We start from the raw sequence: 18,567 nt of genomic DNA on the forward strand, positions 1-18,567 counted from the left end.
AAAGTTCGACTCTGGTGGGACTCGAACCCACAACCTTTGAATGCCTTCGCCTCGCCGTACCTAGAAGTCCAATGCGCTATCCATTGCGCCACAGAGCCAGATGGATCAGATAGATGGCCATAATCCATTTTGATCCGCCCTAATTACATTTGATTAATCAAACACACATTAACAGAAACGCCCCTACCGGAAACCATTATCGTATATCAGCCTCATAGAGAAACATAAAAAAAAAAAGCCTTTTGGAAGATGCAGTGTCAATAATCCACCACAAGAGTTCGCTGCTGCCTCGCCCTGCGCAGACACCCTGAACAGTCTCCCACTCCTCTGAATGAGCGGACCCCTTTCTCCTTCTATAACAGACAGGGAATGGGACAGAGGGAGATAGAGGTGGGCAGAGGTGAGACTGAGAGGACAGGCAGCTGGGCTCCTGCCATATCTGATCTTTATTTAGGGATTTCAAAGAAAAGGGGGGAAAGGACTAAAGCAGGAGTGTTTGGTGCGTAAAACTGGATAGGTCGCTCTCCAAATTGTAGGAGTTCACGTTGAGGCTGATCGGTTTTATTTGGAGGTGGGTTTCAGTGCCTCGAAGGAATATTTTTTACATTGTTTGCTAAAGCGCCCATTGCAGCTCAGCATTCTTCTTCTTATAAGTAACTCCAGAGTTATTTACTCTGTTTTGTTGTACTATAGCAGGAGTGTTTGGTGCGTAAAACGAAATAGGTTGGACTCCAAATTCTAGCACTTTGAGGCTGATCGGTTTTTTTTTGGAGGTAGGTTTCTGTGCCCCCTATTTTTTGTACATGTTTTACATCCATATCACATCATCAGAATGTTCTTATGACTACTTCCTGTCTTTTTAATTATGTCCATTTGTCTCCATTTCAGGGCATCGGTGCACGGATTACAATGCAAAGCGTTTTGGAGGTTTGGCTCACCTTGGTGACGGTCGGCGCGCTCACAGAGGGGGCCTCTGGAGGATACGGGCTCAGCATGTTCGCGGCTCAGTCGTCCCCCCCGGACCCGTGCTACGACGAGAACGGGAACCCTCGGAGGTGCATCCCGGACTTCGTGAACTCCGCGTTTGGAAAGGACGTGCGTGTCTCCAGCACCTGCGGGACCCCGGCGGCCAGGTACTGCGTGGTGACCGAGAAGGAGGAGGAGAGGACTCGGGACTGTCACACCTGCGACGCCGGAGACCCCAAGAAGTCTCACCCTCCCGCGTACTTAACGGACCTCAACAACCCGCACAACCTCACTTGCTGGCAGTCCGAGAACTACGTGCAGTTCCCGCAGAACCTCACCCTCACGTTATCCCTGGGGAAGAAGTTTGAGGTGACCTATGTGAGCCTGCAGTTCTGCTCACCTAGACCCGAGTCCATGGCCATCTACAAGTCCATGGACTACGGCAAGTCCTGGGTGCCGTTTCAGTATTACTCCACCCAGTGCAAGAAGATGTACAACAGGCAGAATAAAGCAGCGATTACCAAGCAGAACGAGCAGGAGGCCATCTGCACGGACTCCCACACCGACATGCACCCTCTGACGGGGGGGCTCATCGCCTTCAGCACCCTGGATGGGAGACCCTCTGCGCACGACTTCGATAACTCCCCGGTGCTGCAGGACTGGGTGACGGCCACCGACATCAAGGTGATCTTCAGCCGGCTGCACACATTTGGAGACGAGAACGAGGACGACTCGGAGCTGGCGAGAGACTCCTACTTTTACGCAGTGTCTGACCTGCAGGTCGGGGGAAGGTGCAAGTGCAACGGGCACGCGTCGAAATGCGTCAAAGACCGCGAGGGGAACCTGGTGTGTGAGTGCAAGCATCACACGGCAGGCCCGGAGTGCGACAGGTGCAAACCGTTCCACTATGACCGGCCCTGGCAGCGCGCCACGGCCCGGGAGGCCAACGAGTGTGTCGGTAAGAAAACGGCTTTATTTTCCTTTACTGTGGATTTATTTCAGCTCTGAAATCTGCTTTTGATTGATTATATATTTGCTGATGCACATAAAAAAGTCCTTATAATTACACGCAATACTTTTCCTGCCATTACGCGCGACATTTACGCACAAGCCTTTTTAGAAAACGCGAATTTTGTGGCAATTATTTCTTGCTGGGAATGAAATTATGTCGCTGGAATTTTGATTTTATTCTTCATAAATGTTGGTGCTTTGTACAGAGATTATTAGGAGGTCATAAAAACTCAATTAAGGGTCTTATTGATGTGTTTATGGCGAATAAATCCATTTTAAGGCAAAGAAAGAAAAGAAAGGCCTCAATCTGAAATCGCAAGGCCTAAATGGTAAAAGTACTTTCTTGATATTTAAAATATATAATTTTTAAATTGTATCAAATTGATTATAATTGTTAATCGAAAACCACCTCTCTTCTGGATGGTATTGTTACTTTTAAACTGTCCAAAATAGAGTAAGAAGGGCCATGCAAATTCAGTATATTGCAGGCCTAAATCCTTGTTAAGAATTTTAATACACAATATGTAACTGTCCCCATCAAAGACATTTCTCCAACTCAAATTAAAAGTAATATTTCCTTTATGCCCAGATAAAATAAAAGAGTGTTTGCCAAGTTTCACAACCCAGCCTCTCTGTATTGTTCAGTAAAACATGCCTGCTGATTTTAATCAACACCCAGAAGAAAAGAAAGCGCAGGAAGTCATTTCCACAAACACAGTGCGCCTGTCCGAATGTGTAATTGCGCTTTGACCTGCGGTGTTTCCGACTGTAGTAGTGGGGCTTTCTTTTTCAAAATAGGAAGGAAACATTGCTGCTGCGGAGATAGACTGCAGGGGCGTGTTGTGTTTCCATAAGCAGGTGCTGCTACAGATCGGACGGCAGATTAAGGCGCTTTTATTGACATTTTTGGCACGTAGAGTATAAACTAGTGCTTTGGAGCCAGAGGGTGGAAGACAAAGAGGGCGGTAATTTGAAGCCTGATGTGAGTTTTTTATTGTAGCAGTAGTGCATTTGCTGTGATGCTGATTTTCAACAGAGCATGGGGGGGTTATATCAACTGCTCCACCCCCTTAGGACCTGACAGTGCCATGGCTTGCATATCCAAACGGAACAAGTGAACAAGTTGTTCCCCTTGGCCTCCGACTTCTGCCTCTGCAGAGCCAGCACCTCGGTGTATTTCACTGAAACAAAAGCATGTGGCATCCATCTCTGTGTCAGTGGGAGATCCCTGCACCCCCCCCCCCCCCTTTCACCATGTTGCTTTTTGTGTGAGGGTGTCATCGGATAAAACAAACGCAGAAAAGACAAAGCATGTCTTCCACAGAGGAAATAATGGGGGGGGGGGGGGAAGGAACTATAGAACGGGTCACAGGGTCACAAAATCACCAAAGGACGGCACCGAGAGGCTGTAACCGATTACAAAAGGATGCAAAACGACAAAAAAAAGGCACAAACTGACCAGAAATAAACACTGAATGATGAAGAACATGCAAAATGACAAATTAATTACTAGAAATCAACTTCACAGGGTCACACAATGAAAAGTAAACCTTGCAGGGATTGGCTAAATGAGTACAAAGTGATGCAAAACTACAAAAAAAAGCCACAACGTGACCACAGAGAAAAAGGGGGGGTGGGCTGTCGTAGTGGTCAGTGTTGAGGATCTGTCTGGATTCCTCCTCGGGTGTTTCAAATCCGTTCAGCGCAGGAGAGAGATGTGATTGGCTGAGATGAGGAAGGCAGAGGGAATTTCCCATGATTACGTCCTGTCTGTCTTCTTCTGCTGTTCCCTTAAGTGTTTACTTCCTGTCTGTCTGCTGTTCCCTTAAGTGTTTACTTCCTGTCTGTCTGCTGTTCCCTTAAGTGTTTACGTCCTGACTGTCTCCAGTTCCCTTTAGTGTTTACTTCCTGTCTGTCTGCTTCTGCTGCTCCCTTAAGTGTTTACGTCCTGTCTGTCTGCTGTTCCCTTAAGTGTTTACGTCCTGTCTGTCTGCTGTTCCCTTAAGTGTTTACGTCCTGTCTGTCTGCTGTTCCCTTAAGTGTTTACTTCCTGTCTGTCTGCTGTTCCCTTTAGTGTTTACTTCCTGTCTGTCTGCTTCTGCTGCTCCCTTAAGTGTTTACGTCCTGTCTGTCTGCTGCTCCCTTAAGTGTTTACGTCCTGTCTGTCTGCTGTTCCCTTAAGTGTTTACGTCCTGTCTGTCTGCTGTTCCCTTAAGTGTTTACGTCCTGTCTGTCTGCTGTTCCCTTAAGTGTTTACTTCCTGTCTGTCTGCTGTTCCCTTTAGTGTTTACTTCCTGTCTGTCTGCTTCTGCTGCTCCCTTAAGTGTTTACGTCCTGTCTGTCTGCTGCTCCCTTAAGTGTTTACGTCCTGTCTGTCTGCTGTTCCCTTTAGTGTTTACTTCCTGTCTGTCTGCTTCTGCTGATTTCCATTTTGTTTTCTGAGTAAAACTTATGTTTGTTGTCTGACGCTGACGGATTAATGTGACTGCTCATAGTCCCTTGATTCCCATTAGGAACGGTCTGTACTCCATAGCAATGGTCTGTTCTCCATAGCAACGGTCTGCTCTCCATAGCAACGGTCTGTTCTCCATAGCAACGGTCTGTTCTCCATAGCAACGACCTGTTAATTAAGATACAAATGAACAACCGCTGGAATGTTCAAATCAGACCAATCATAATCAAGTATTGAAGTAAGCAGTGTCATAATGCACGATAATGTTTGACCATAATTCACACACACACTCACACACACACACACACACACATACACACACACACACACACACACACACACACACACACACACACACACACACACACACACACACACACACACACACACACACACACACACACAGCTGCTTCATATTCTCCCCATGCTCGCCGTAGCGCTGACCCCTGACAGTGCCCCCCCCCCCCCCCACACCTGACTGATGGGCTGTGAAGGGAACTGTGGGAAAGTCCTTTTTGCCAAGTGTGTTTTGAGACAAGTTGGAAATGGTAGCTCTTGTCACTCGACGTTTCAGTTTGATGTTCAGTTATATGACATCTGGAGATTCAATCAGTGTTGTTTCCAGCTGTGAACTTCAGAATCATGTATATGAAATGCTTCGGATTGGTACAGCTGGTAAAGGTGGAGCTCATTTTGATTATTGATTCAATTTTTATTCATTAGTGGATTTATATCTTGTTCTAGACGATAATCTGAATCGGTAGAAGTTGTCGGAAAAGTACAATACTGGCTTCTGAAATGTAGTAAAGTATATACATATCCAGGTTAAGTACAAATACCTTAACCTTGTACTTAAGTACTCGAGAAAATCCACTTATTTACATGTATCTGCAAAAGAGGTTGTGTTTTCGGTCAATTTTTGGTTTTGTTGGTCCGATATTCAGCAGGAATACATAAACACTACTATCCCAATTTTTCTTGAGGCTTGGGTTTAGAAAGAAGCACGAAACAAAAAGAGAAAAGAATAAGAATTGGAGCAGATCTGAATCAAAGGGAGGATGCATGCACCATTTTTCAGTGCCTTTCTATGGCTGCCTGGGACCATTGACACTGCTGAATGTGCCGCAGCCTCCCTTGGTTGCCAGGTTTGCTCACCATCTGGCTCTCGTTTCAGCTCCATGTGACGGAGAGAAGCATTCCTGTAAAGCATGATGTCAGATATTCTTCTCTCTGGTATTCTGGTTCTTTCTTTGCTCCGTTTCTCCGGCCCATCATTGTGTGCCACCGCCGCGGGTCAATCGTCCATTTACATTGAATTGGTAAGCTGAGACTCGAGGGTTTGAGGATTTTTTACACATGAAGCTAGTGAATAAACAATAGCCAGAGCATTGGGTTATTTCTGTGGTTGTTTTTGTTTGGTTGACTTCTGTTTTGATGGGGTTCATGTTTAACTGAATTAGCTTAGCGTATTAAACAGAATGACAATGAGAACAGGCTGCGTTTGCAAAACCATTGTGTCGCAATGGTATAGCTGAAACGTGCAACAGAGGGTGGAGGGGACACTCACTGTGAATACCCAGGAGGAAGGCATGGAGTCCTCATCACCTCCTCCGACTCCTCTGACCCTTGACCTCGCTCTGGTACATGGAAAAGAACAAGTATTTCAGGGGTGAATTTAAGCTTAAAATTCATTCAGTGACGTCAGTAAACATCCACAAGGGACTCGATAATGCAGCCAAAATAATAAAAACGTTTCATACATGACCTTCATCTCTAACCTGTAATTATTTATACATGACCTTTATCTTATTATTTAACCTTTATACATGACCTTTATCTTATTATTTAACCTTTATACATGACCTTTATCTTATTAATTTAACCTTTTATACATGACCTTTATCTTATTAATTTAACCTTTATACATGACCTTAATCTTATTAATTTAACCTTTATAGATTAACTTTATCCAACGATGTAAAGCTTTCGTACATTACCTTAATCTAAATAAAGTAACCATTGATGTATTACCTTTCTTTCTATTCTAACCATTTAAACATGAATCTAGGTATTGAAACCATGATTACATTACCTTTATCTCACTATTGACATCCAGCAGTAAACATCGACAAGATAATTCGGGAGAAATAATAAAGTCTAAAAAGATGATGAGAGAACACAAAAAGAATAACTACGAATAAATGATTTATTATTATTTTGTAACCATTTAAAATGTACCTTTGTCTCACTATTTCATCATTCAGGAAAAATAAATATACATCAAAGTTTCAAACAAAAAGGACAGCAGATAAATGTCATGGTAAGCATCCTGTTCTTGTAGTGGTTGTTTGTTTGAATCCTCATTAGTGATCACAGCGGAAACAGGGATTTCCCCCGGGGTCCAGAACGCGTTAATAACATTACAACCTTCAGATGTGCTGCGCTAACAGTGACACCAGACCTGGACACAACAATACATACTGGGAAACATCAATATTACATGGAAATAGTAACAATAGTGAGTATAAATCATGTAGAAAATGAGATATGAAGTGAAAGCAAATGGAGTGGTTGATAAGAAACAGGTGCTTTGCAGGTGAGGAGACTTTCGTGAACCTTCTTTTAAGGAGCAGAGTAATGGTGGATGGACAGATGAGTTTAAATCATCTACAACATGTCAAAATTTGAGTGGAGCTCGGGGCTCTAGGTAGGAAAATTCAAAGGGTTTGACCGATAGGAGTTCAGAGAAAGTAATTGGAAACGGGAGTGACCCTGAAGAAGAAAGGTATATCAGAATCAGTATCAGGAAACCAATCAGTTTCAATCAGATATATAAAGTGATGCAGGCGTGACGTAAGCTAAAGGCGGCTAATGTTGGGCTACAAAGGAACTACAACACGGTCACATGACTTCACGTCACCACCGCTAAGCTAAAGGCGGCTAATGTTGGGCTATAAAGGAACTACAGCACGGTCACATGACTTCACGTCACCACCGCTAAGCTAAAGGAGGCTAATGTTGGGCTGTAAAGGAACTACAGCACGGTCACATGACTTCACGTCACCACCGCTAAGCTAAAGGTGGCTAATGTTGGGCTATAAAGGAACTACAGCACGGTCACATGACTTCACGTCAGCACCGCTAAGCTAAAGGAGGCTAATGTTGGGCTATAAAGGAACTACAGCACGGTCACATGACTTCACGTCACCACCGCTAAGCTAAAGGAGGCTAATGTTTGGCGTGATGACAAGGAGTCGTCTCATTTAGACACTTTTTTAGCAACCATTGTTTTTAAATTCACCAGTGAGTTATTTATTGATCAGGTTGTGTTAACCACAACAACTTACAACCACATCCACATTACTACAAACAAACCCTCTGCATTCCTTTAAAATGTTCTCCAATAATCCTGGTGATTTTAGGAGTGCAAAGCAGGCTTTAAACATGACAGGAGCTCCTTATCATGATTCATATTTTAACAGAAGATTGACCTCCTGACCCCGCCCTCACATCCACATATATTTCACTCTGTCACGATTACAAACGGGGAACAATACTTTCTGAAATCGTTTTATTCCTCTGTCGCCTCCGGGCTTTTCTTGCAACGTAATCCTACGAGATTTAGCAAGAGGTTTCTCTGTATACAACCAGGCCATAAAACAAAGACATGTATTTGGGGGATTTAAAAAAGAATCGCTGTACTACTACATTGCAGTGTCCTCTGGGTAGAAGTTGCATGTTTTTGCGGATTTTGTTTTGTAGAGCTCATAATTCGACACAGACATGTGATGGTTGGAGCCAGAGAGGTCTCGCTTTTAGGAGAAATCTTGTTCTGCTATGTTGTGGATGGCGGTTTGGAGAGGTGACTGTGTTTTCAGAGGAGTGTGTGAGCTGTGATTTAATGTTCACGCATGAGGGGTTGGATATCATGGCAGGGAATAATGGTGATCTGTGTGGAACATACAGTGGCTTTATTCTGCACATACAGACGATTGAGTTTAAAGTCTGGCTTAAAGATTTTCAAGACACACACTTAAGGACACATTGTGTGTGTGTTGTGGGACTTATTGCGGCTTTATTCATGCAGTAAACATTAGCAGTGAGGTGTCAATAATGGGAATAGGCGTCGCTATTCAGATATGAACAGATACAATCTTTAAGAAACTAAAGCGACCAACTTTCCACAAGGCATATTTGCCAAAATGTAAACAAAGAGGCTTTATCTACTGAGAGGTTTAAGGCTTTAAGATTTTGACAATAAGAAACTGTCCATGTAAAAGTAAAAGGCTAACGTTGGGCTATAAAGGAAACAGCACGGTCACATGACTTCACGTCACCACCGCTAAGCTAAAGGCGGCTAATGTTGGGCTATAAAGGAACTACAGCACGGTCACGTGACTTCACGTCACCACCGCTAAGCTAAAGGCAGCTAATGTTGGGCTATAGAGGAACTACAGCACGGTCACATGACTTCACGTCACCACCGCTAAGCTAAAGGCGGCTAATGTTGGGCTATAAAGGAACTACAGCACGGTCACATGACTTCACGTCACCACCGCTAAGCTAAAGGAGGCTAACGTTGGGCGTGATGATGTTTAGTCGTCTAATTCAGACACTTGTTAGCAACATATGTTTTAAATCCACCAGTGGGGTATTTGCTGACAAGTTTCATGTTGTAAAACAAAACGTTAAACAGTATCCGCCAACAAAAATACGCCATGTCTTGTGTTTTTTGCACACATCGCTGCAGGATCTTCTCCACTCTTTGTTATTTATTTGAGTTGGTTCACGGGGCGCCTCACTGTTCACTGATCCAACATGAAGAAGATGCTCATGTTGGAGCGTCTGTGTGAACGCTGCTCTCTTTGTGCCCCCCCGCCTGTCTACATACTGACTGCCGGGTGGCATCAGGACCACCAAGAGCGGCACATCGAGCCCCTTTGAGGCGCTGCAGCAGGGCATGCTGGGAATGATTAATGGGCCAGCGGAGGGACACGCTCCACGGCTCGGCTTCAGACCCCCGGCCAGCCCTCCCCCCCGCTGCGCTGCCACCCGACACAGCACAACACACTTCCTCAGTGTCATTACCCAACTCACCCCCAGTGCCACCTCCCCCCTGACTAGGAAAAAAAAAAGTTTGAAGGAATCTGTGGAGGAGGCGTAAGCTGCTCCGGCGGGAACCATCCTCCCCGCTGCGCTGTGGACACGGGGGGCTTTTTACTGCAAGACAAAGACACCAAGTGACAACCGGATTAATTAAAGTTGAATAACGTCTTGATACTTAATGAGAATGACATTTACAGTATGTCTGCGGGGGCTCTCATTCAGTTTGAGGGATAAAAAAAAAGGAATCTGAATACTTGATTTATCCCTGTGGGAAAATGGGTATCGTGACGCATACTACACTTTAAGAATTCAAAATAAAATAAAAGGAAATAAAAGGAAATAAATTCAAATAAATTAAATTCTAATAAAATAAATAAATAAAATATAATACAAACATAAAGGAGTTAAAGTAAATATGTACATGTTGTAATGAATTAAACAACAATAATTAAATATATGCAATAAAATCTGCTTTCCTTCCTTTTCTTAACTTCTTTAAAATCAGAATACTTTAGTTACTTCAGTGGGAGAGTAGGTTTCATGACAGCTGCTCCATTTAGAATAAAAATAAAGATAAAATAAAATAAAAATACCTTGAATAATGAAACCTGAAACCTGCAATAAAATAGTGCAATAGATTGTATTTGATTGTTGAGCCTTAATTGTGAACAGGTATATTAAATGCCAGCTGCTTTGTACTCCACGTGTAAGGAATGTGTCTCTTATAATGAACAGCCACTTATCTGCAGAACACTGTAAAGCAAACACAGTGCAGACATAAAGCCTGGCTTCCAGAGGAAATGGAAATGGAGTATTCTTCGTCCTCCCTGCTCGGCCTCCATCTCTCTCACCCCAGTGACCAATCCTTCTCTGAGCGGGAATGAGGAACCACTTATTGGATTGGAGGGGGATCTCCAGAAGGATGGATCGAGGAGAGGAGGAACACATTGGCTGCCATGACAATAAATTTCCCAGGGCTCCTCATGTGCTCAAAGAAAAAAGGGGAACCTGGGGATTCATCTGTTGCCGTCCTCCCTGCTGCACACTGTGTTTGTGATTGAGCTCAGACAGGGAGCGCAGGCCCAGGATTAATCCGCCTGCTATAACTCTTCCAGTCTGCTTGCCGGTTTCCTCCTTTGTACCTCAAATCTGAGGCCCAGGGTCGCTACTGTGGAGCAGATGGATCACAACTCCTTCACATGCTCACAGCTGACAGGAGGAAGGAGGAGAGAGTCACTTCCTTCCTCTGCTGATCGGACAAGCTCTGAGACCCTTCATCACACGGTGTCCTCCCTTCTCTGCTTGCAGGAAAACCTGGGAGGGTTGTGTAACCTTGGCTTGTAGCGTGCATGCATTTCAATGTGTGTGTGTGTCAGTGGTGGACAGTGGGGTCTAAATAAGGGCCGATCAGGAGCGTTCTCCCAGCATCTCTTCAAATGGTGATGTGCTCAGACTCTTATTCCTCTTTGGAAATTAACGGAAAAAGACATCGTAATACTCCTCCACATTTTGAAGGACTTTCCACTTTAACTTAATTTAAGGATTTGAGTGCTTCTTCTTCCACTGTTGTCTCTGTGCTAAGTGGTTATTCACACAGAAAGTGAGTGAGAGTTTCTCCTGATAACGGGTCAGAGATAACACGCTGTATCTGGTTCACTGGGGAAAGAGCGACCTCAGAGCAGTGAACCGGAGACCGTGTGAGATTAAACTGTGATGGGCGACACGCCTGCAGAACCTGCGCTGTGTCAGAGCACATTTTTATGTTCTGCACTGACAGATCTGTAAATACCCAAACAATAAAGCTGTCACACTGAGCATAGGACAGTTAAAGATAGGGGGATGCAATGCTTAGGTAAATTGATTTATTTAAGAAAGATTGTGTTGCCCTATTACTTTAAAGTTTAAACCCTTAAGATTGCATTCCTCCATTTGGCAATAGCAAAGGTTGCTGGTACTCGCAGCAATTGTGGTTTTAAAACTACAGTAAACACCCCTTGAGCAGCTACTTTGTTAGAAACACAGCAGAAAAGCATCCAGCACAGTTGGGGTTTTCTACACAGTGTAGAGCAGAAGAGCAGTTAGAGCTGTGCAGGAATGAGTCCTAGAACCTTGAAATGAGTCTGCATTTTAGCACTTCTGGTTTCCCTAGTCTCAAAGTCAATTGTTTTTTCTGAATGTGTTTTCAGTTGTTAACCTGAAATAAGGTCTGTGGTTAACACAAGCTGAAGAGAGTTTTGTTCTCTGACAAAAAATACGTCTGTAAATACCCCACTGGTGGATTTAAAAAAGGTGGTTGCTAACAAGTGTCTAAATGAGACGACTAAACGTCATCACGGCCAACATTAGCCTCCTTTAGCTTAGCGGTGGTGACGTGAAGTCATGTGACCGTGCTGTAGTTCCTTTATAGCCCAACATTAGCCTCCTTTAGCTTAGCGGTGGTGACGTGAAGTCATGTGACCGTGCTGTAGTTCCTTTATAGCCCAACGTTAGCCTCCTTTAGCTTAGCGGTGGTGACGTGAAGTCATGTGACCGTGCTGTAGTTCCTTTATAGCCCAACGTTAGCCTCCTTTAGCTTAGCGGTGGTGACGTGAAGTCATGTGACCGTGCTGTAGTTCCTTTATAGCCCAACATTAGCCGCCTTTAGCTTAGCGGTGGTGACGTGAAGTCATGTGACCGTGCTGTAGTTCCTTTATAGCCCAACATTAGCCGCCTTTAGCTTAGCGGTGGTGACGTGAAGTCATGTGACCGTGCTGTAGTTCCTTTATATAGATTGCCAGCATGTGGCAGCCCTCATTTTCATCCTCAGCTTGTAATTTGTCCTCAAAGACACCTAGCACCTTTAACTTTATAAAGGATGAACAGTTGAAATAGTTAGTTAAAAATAATAAGCTTAAAGTAGTAAGCTGGAAATAGTTAGCTTGTAGTAAATAAACGGATAAAATAGTAAGCTAAAAGTAATTTAAAAAGTTAGCTGAATTGTTAGCTTAAAGTAGCCGATTGCATAAATTATTAGTATATTAAGCTTAAAATAATTCTAAGTTAAAAAAGTATTGATAATAAGTAATTAAATTGATAAGTAATGTATATAGTTAGCTTGAAATTGTTAGCTTAAAGTAATGGGAAAAGTTAAAGCAGTAAGCTAACAGTTGAAATATTTGCTAAAATTGTTTGCTAAATTAGGGTGACCAGATTTGAGGTGGCGAAAAAGAGGACACTTGCGATTGTTGGGGGGGGGGAGTCTAAGTACAGTAGACTTCTGTGCAAAGCGCCATTCAATTTAAGTACACGCTTAATGGTCCCATGAAAAACAGTGAAAACCGGACGTTTTCATGAATTTATAAAACCCCCCCGGACAGGACATAAAAAGAGGACATGTCCGGGCAAAAGAGGACGTCTGGTCACCCTAGCTAAATGTTATCAATTGATAGATAAAATCACGGGTAAAACGTTATTGATTGAAAGTGAATTACTGTGACACAACAGTCCCTCCCTTTGATTGACAGCAGAGGAACCTCAGAGTGGATGTACCAATATTCGAATGCTCACATCCAGCATGTATAGCATTTGTTTTACTCATTACTTACATCATTTAAGGTTCACTGGGTTTCTGCTGTGATTGCCAGCAGTTGGCATGCTGCAGGAAGAACCAAGCCTTTTCCTCCTCAGCCCAGTAGCATGTCCTGGAAGACACCTAGCAACCAGAACAAACTTTGGGACTCAGTAGCAAGAAAGCCATTACGATGAGCTGTCAGTGTTTCCATGAAAACAATCAGCAACTTTTAAATTCCCTGACTCTTTCTGCACTGTAAGAGTCAAAGTGGCATGTGTCCTATCGTGGAATTTTGAGGTCTTTATTGCTTTTTATCTCATTCAGAATAAAACCTCACTGGATTAATTTATAACCTTTGATCACTTTACACATTCAGACAAATATTAAGGAATATTATAACATAGATATTCTATATACAGAAGTACATTAGTCTATCTACTGAGGAGTATTTTGGTCTGTACGTATATTTACTGTACATTAAAAGTACATGTCGATAGTAATACCTTATACTTTGATGTAACCACATATATTAATGCAGGATTTGTGATATTTGTAATTACTTCTTCGAGCATTGAAACTATCAGAAAGGTAGAACAACAGAAAATAAAATACCTTTTTATAGATTTTGTTCCCAAATGTTTCAAACAACTCTCAAACCAAGTGAGATCTGTCATTTCAATTAACGTAACAGTGCTTTTCATATGGTCCTTTTCAAATGGCGACTCCCTTTAATGGACTAAAAATTGCAAAATGGCACCAAAAAAGAATATCAGTATTTTGCAGTAAAGGGTTAAATGTTTCAATGAAACCCTAAAACTCACGGGAGAGATATTTTCTGACGTGGGGATGTGGCGTGTTATACATTGGCCTTTGGAGAAAGGTGGAGAAAAAGCACAATAAACATGCCACAAGAACGATGGAGCTTCATGATTTACTACCTAGCGGCTTCCTGCCTCCATCTCCCTCAGTCCCTCCAGAACACACGTGCCGGAGTGTTAAAATAACCTCCCCGCTCGGTGGGGAAGATTTGGACCCCGGCCTTGCGTTGGCCAGTGTCGTCTCGCAGCAACCTGGCCCTGTTTGGATGTTTCCTTCACGTTTAGTCTGGATAACGTCCCCTCTGACCACACGCTCAATTATACTGCATTCAGGTTTACTGTAAATACAAGCTCTCGGCTGGAGGAAAATACTCAGTTCAGCCTCTGGTTGGGGATTTCGGTTGAGTGATTTTCAGATGTCTTGGAGATTTATCAACAGTCAAACCAAAATCCCTATCATCCAAATTACTCAGTAAACACAAGAGGCATTTACAGAAATTGAGACCATTTGGTTCAAAAGGTAGAATAGGTAGGTACAGAGAAGAATCCGGCCACTACTCACAAATTGTATGATATGTCTGTCATCTAGCATGCAATCTTTCCCACCACCTAAACTTGTGAGTAAACTTTTAAAAGTGATAGATTTTTCAGATCTTGGCAATGATATTTACAAAGACAATGTTTTCTCAGGGAACAGGAATATGTTCCATCTTCCCAGCTAGAAAAGCTAGAAAAACAGGCGGAGGAAAACCTAGACCAAGACAAAGCTATGGTAGTAGCTCATCAGGAGAATACTTAAAACCACTTCCCCCTGCTAAGTTCATGAGCTATGTACACCATTTCGAAATAACTAGCTAAACGTATTGGATAACTGATGGAAATAGTAAGCCATAAAGAGTTAGCTAAAAGGTGATGCACTCTTGAAATAGCTAGATAAAAGTTAGCTACAACCTGCTTAACTTTTGTAGTAGTTGGCAAAAAGTTGTGGATAATTGATTGAAAGAGTTAGCTAAACGTAAAGGATAAACAGTTGAAACAGCTTAAAAATACTTAGCTACGAGTTGATTAACTGTTAGCTAAAAATAATAGAGGATTGATTAGTTAGCTTGAAATAGTTTGCTATAGATAAATGGTTGAATGAATAGTTAGAAGTACTTGAACATTTAGCTAAAAGTAATGGATGAAGGGTGGGAACCAAAGCTAAAAGTAGTTAGCTAAATGTAGATAAGATGTTGATAGTATTGGATAAACAATAGAAATACTAAGGTAATAAGTGTCTTTTCTAGAAACAGTTAGATTAAAATAGAGAAATGGCTGAAATCGTAAGCTGAATATGTGGTTGATAGCTTTAATGTTAGCTTGAAGGAATGGAAAAGGTCTGAATATGTGTGAAAAAGAAAGATTGAAAAGGCTACGTGTCGACCTCAAAAACAGAAAACTGGATTTGCTTATCGAGCTGAATGACCGTGGACCTTTTCATCACCTCTGCCATAAACTGGAGGAAGGGAAGGAGCAGCACCAGCCTGTTTCCAGCATCACACACAAACACACAGATACATCAGAAATTAATAAGCTTTTATGAGATTATTACTCAAGAGACTCCTTTAACAACAGTCACAGCAGGCATGTGTAATTGCTGACGCTGTTGCATGTGTGTGTCATGCACGGATACACACACACACACACACCATACATAAAGAGGAAGTATTCCCCAGTCAGCGCCACGAGCTCCTGCCAACCAGCGACAGCAGGATGTTCCTCCACCAATCCATCAGCTTTACTCTTTAATTGGACATTTTAAATCCAGTCTTGTTTCCTCCTGTGGTCGCTCAGGAAACAAGCTTCACTTTTGATAAAGGGACTGAATTCAAGATTTGGCTGAATGTTGCATTAAGAAAAACATGACCTCTGATGTGAGGAGGTGTAAGAAAACAGGCCGGGAACATCTGAGAGAAGCTGATGTCCGACATGCTCTGCTTTCCCCCCCTTCGTCTTTGTGTTTTCTTTGTCCCGTAATGGCGTCGCTGCTCTAAATTGGCAAGTTCAGCGCATACAAAGAGAAGACAAATGGGTGATAGAAAAAGGGTGACATGCAACAAAGGATCCCAGGCGAGAATGTTGCAATTACAAGGCATACGTTCCAGCACCACTGAACCAGCGGTACGCCCATACCCGCCCCTCCTGGAACGCACCCAGCCCGGCAACAAGGGGACAAATGGGCTGAGATATGCTGGCTACTATGCATTATTATTCATAGGAGAGGGTGTGTTATCGTTGGCACTACGTCGGAGCGGCGGTTTAGAGCGGAGAGTGAATGACTCTGATCATTACTGATTGCACAATGTTGCTCCAAAACGTCCACACTTGTTCTTGTTTCTAAAACAGGTCGTGGTTAAGTTTAGTCTGAGATCACATAGAGGAGATGTGAGACTTGTTTTACAATATTTCCTTCAAAAGCAGTACAAGGCAGGGCTTGGCAACACATTGATACCTTGATATGAAACCAGATAACGTCTTAGATTATTGGATTACTGGATTTTGCAATATCCTAAGTGTTGTATTTTCCTGCTAAGTGATGTCATTCTATGAATTTGACAGACTTTCCTTTTTGTATTAGATGCCACTTGGTCAATACATTTGATTACTGATGATATTTATCAAAAATCTCTTTCAGTGGTCAACCCTGCAATATATGTGTGGGAGAGAAACTAAGGGATTTTAGCCTTTGCAGTTCATTTACATGCACCTATTGAACATACTACAGGAAATGGAACACACCCCTCTAAGGCCTGCTAGAGATATGTGTTGGAAGAAGAGCACAGATGTCTTACCTACAATAAAAAGTCCTCCATTCAAAATCTTACTAAGTAAAAGTACAAAGGTATTTGCATCAAAATATACTAAACTAATATTGTGTTTTTGGTAATAATCTGTATTTGTAAAGTAACTAAAGCTGTCAGATTGGAGTAAAAGGAACAATGTTTGCTTCTGAAAAGTACAATTAAATGAACATTCTCAGGTAAAGTAACTCGGAAGATAGGTGGTGGACCGTACAGTCCACCCCTGGAGAGAACTACCACTGAAATCTCATTAAGACTCTGACCCACACACACTTTATTACCAGCTGATCTTAAATTACACAGCTAATGGTGCTGTGATGTCACTCTGCATTACCTAACGACACACAGCTTCTCCTGGGTGGCTGTTTCTGTTGAGGCGGTGCATTCTCCGCTCTCCAGGCAACCGGCGGGTTTACGAGCAGTCACTCTCACAAAAGCACGGGGCGGGCTGATTGCTCAGCTAATTGATCTCCGCCAGAGATCACAGGGCTGCGCTCGTAAAGAAAGGGAACGCCCCCCCCCCCCCATGACATCACCCTCAGCACGCTGTAAGGCTAGACAAGGTGGTGGTGGTGGTGGGGTGGGGTGGGGTGGAGTTATTCCCACAGTGAGGGAGGCAGTCTGCAGGGAGAGGGGAGGCAGAGTCACGTGGAAAGAAAGCACACACACACACACACACACACACACACACACACACACACACACACACACACACACACACACACACACACACACACACACACACACACACACACACACACACACACACACACACACACACAGATGGACAGTACTTCCAAATTGATGCTAACTTACTTTTTGAGCCACCATTACAACTAGTAAAAGATACGACATTGAACAAATTTATTAAACAATGAAATGTCCAAAAGTGGCGAGCTGTAGTGGATAGATTTAGTTGAGTTGTGTCTTTAAATCATTTTCTAACTTTGAGAGAAGAAGAACGAACCCTTAATGGTCCCAAAGATTTACTTCGACCCATCCTAGTGCTAGGAGCAGTGTAGAGAGCGGTGCCTTGCTCTGGGACACCTCGGTAGCACTTGGTCTTTCCGGGACTCGAACCGGTGACCTTCCGGTTCCCAATCCAGCTCTCTATGGACTTTGACACCATCGAAATTTGGTCCAATTAAATATTGACATATAGCATTTCTGTCTGTCTGTCAGAAGCCGTTACACCTTGACTTTTTTTGTCCGTTTTCAAGCCTGATTTGTTACGAAACACTTATTTAATGCTGGTCGTTTTAACTTCATATTTCTCGGGATGAAGGCATTAAGTCATTGGACGTTTGGGTTTTTAAGTTAACCAAAGAAGCTAAGCAAAGGCTAACTTATAGCGCTTAACTCTTCGGTTGGGAGGACGCTGATTTACTCAGAGTTTTTAAGAGTTAAAGCCTTTTTCTTTTTTGCTCGGACAGGAGGAGACCTCTGCTTCCAGTGAAAGCCTCCTGTATGAGCGAGCTACTCTTAAATCATCTGTACCGTGAGAAGCTAACTGCATTGACAAGAATGCTGTTGAAGAATCCCATGATCAAAAACTACTTCCACACTTCCATTGTGCCTTTAATAATTGGGTTTAAATGCTGCTACTAATCTAGAGAGTCTGCTGGCTTTAAGACAAACCTCTTTAGGCCTTAAGAGAAACAACATGAAGCCTCAAAAGCCTTAAGATAGCCATCTCAAAGGAAGTGTCCAACCAACATGTTGACTATTCTTAATATGCACAGGGAAATTCCAGTGAGATCAGAGGTCAAACTTATCTACAGAAGCTCTAATGGAGCCGATAAGTATTCGGTGTCTTTCTCAAGG

The 18,567-nt window shown here is 42.9% G+C and overlaps 1 protein-coding gene and 1 non-coding gene across 2 annotated transcripts in view; one reads left to right on the forward strand and one right to left on the reverse strand.

Annotated features, from left to right (window-relative positions):
* Positions 1-6: 6 nt before the first annotated feature.
* Positions 7-98, reverse strand: trnar-ucu (transfer RNA arginine (anticodon UCU)). Its single transcript is given in 2 exon segments — positions 7-42; positions 62-98. It is a non-coding gene; the product is annotated as a tRNA-Arg (tRNA).
* Positions 99-401: 303 nt separating this feature from the next.
* The window catches only part of ntn1b (netrin 1b), a 57,181-nt gene continuing 39,015 nt past the window's right edge, over positions 402-18,567 (forward strand). Inside the window, exons 1-2 of the mRNA XM_063902905.1 lie at positions 402-773; positions 889-1,924. Coding sequence (XP_063758975.1) covers positions 910-1,924 — 1,015 coding nt within the window. The 5' untranslated portion in view covers positions 402-773; positions 889-909. The remainder of the gene's footprint in view (positions 774-888; positions 1,925-18,567) is intronic.

The sequence above is a fragment of the Eleginops maclovinus genome, chromosome 16 (genome assembly GCF_036324505.1).
Source record: "Eleginops maclovinus isolate JMC-PN-2008 ecotype Puerto Natales chromosome 16, JC_Emac_rtc_rv5, whole genome shotgun sequence".
Classification (NCBI taxonomy): Eukaryota; Metazoa; Chordata; class Actinopteri; order Perciformes; family Eleginopidae; genus Eleginops; species Eleginops maclovinus.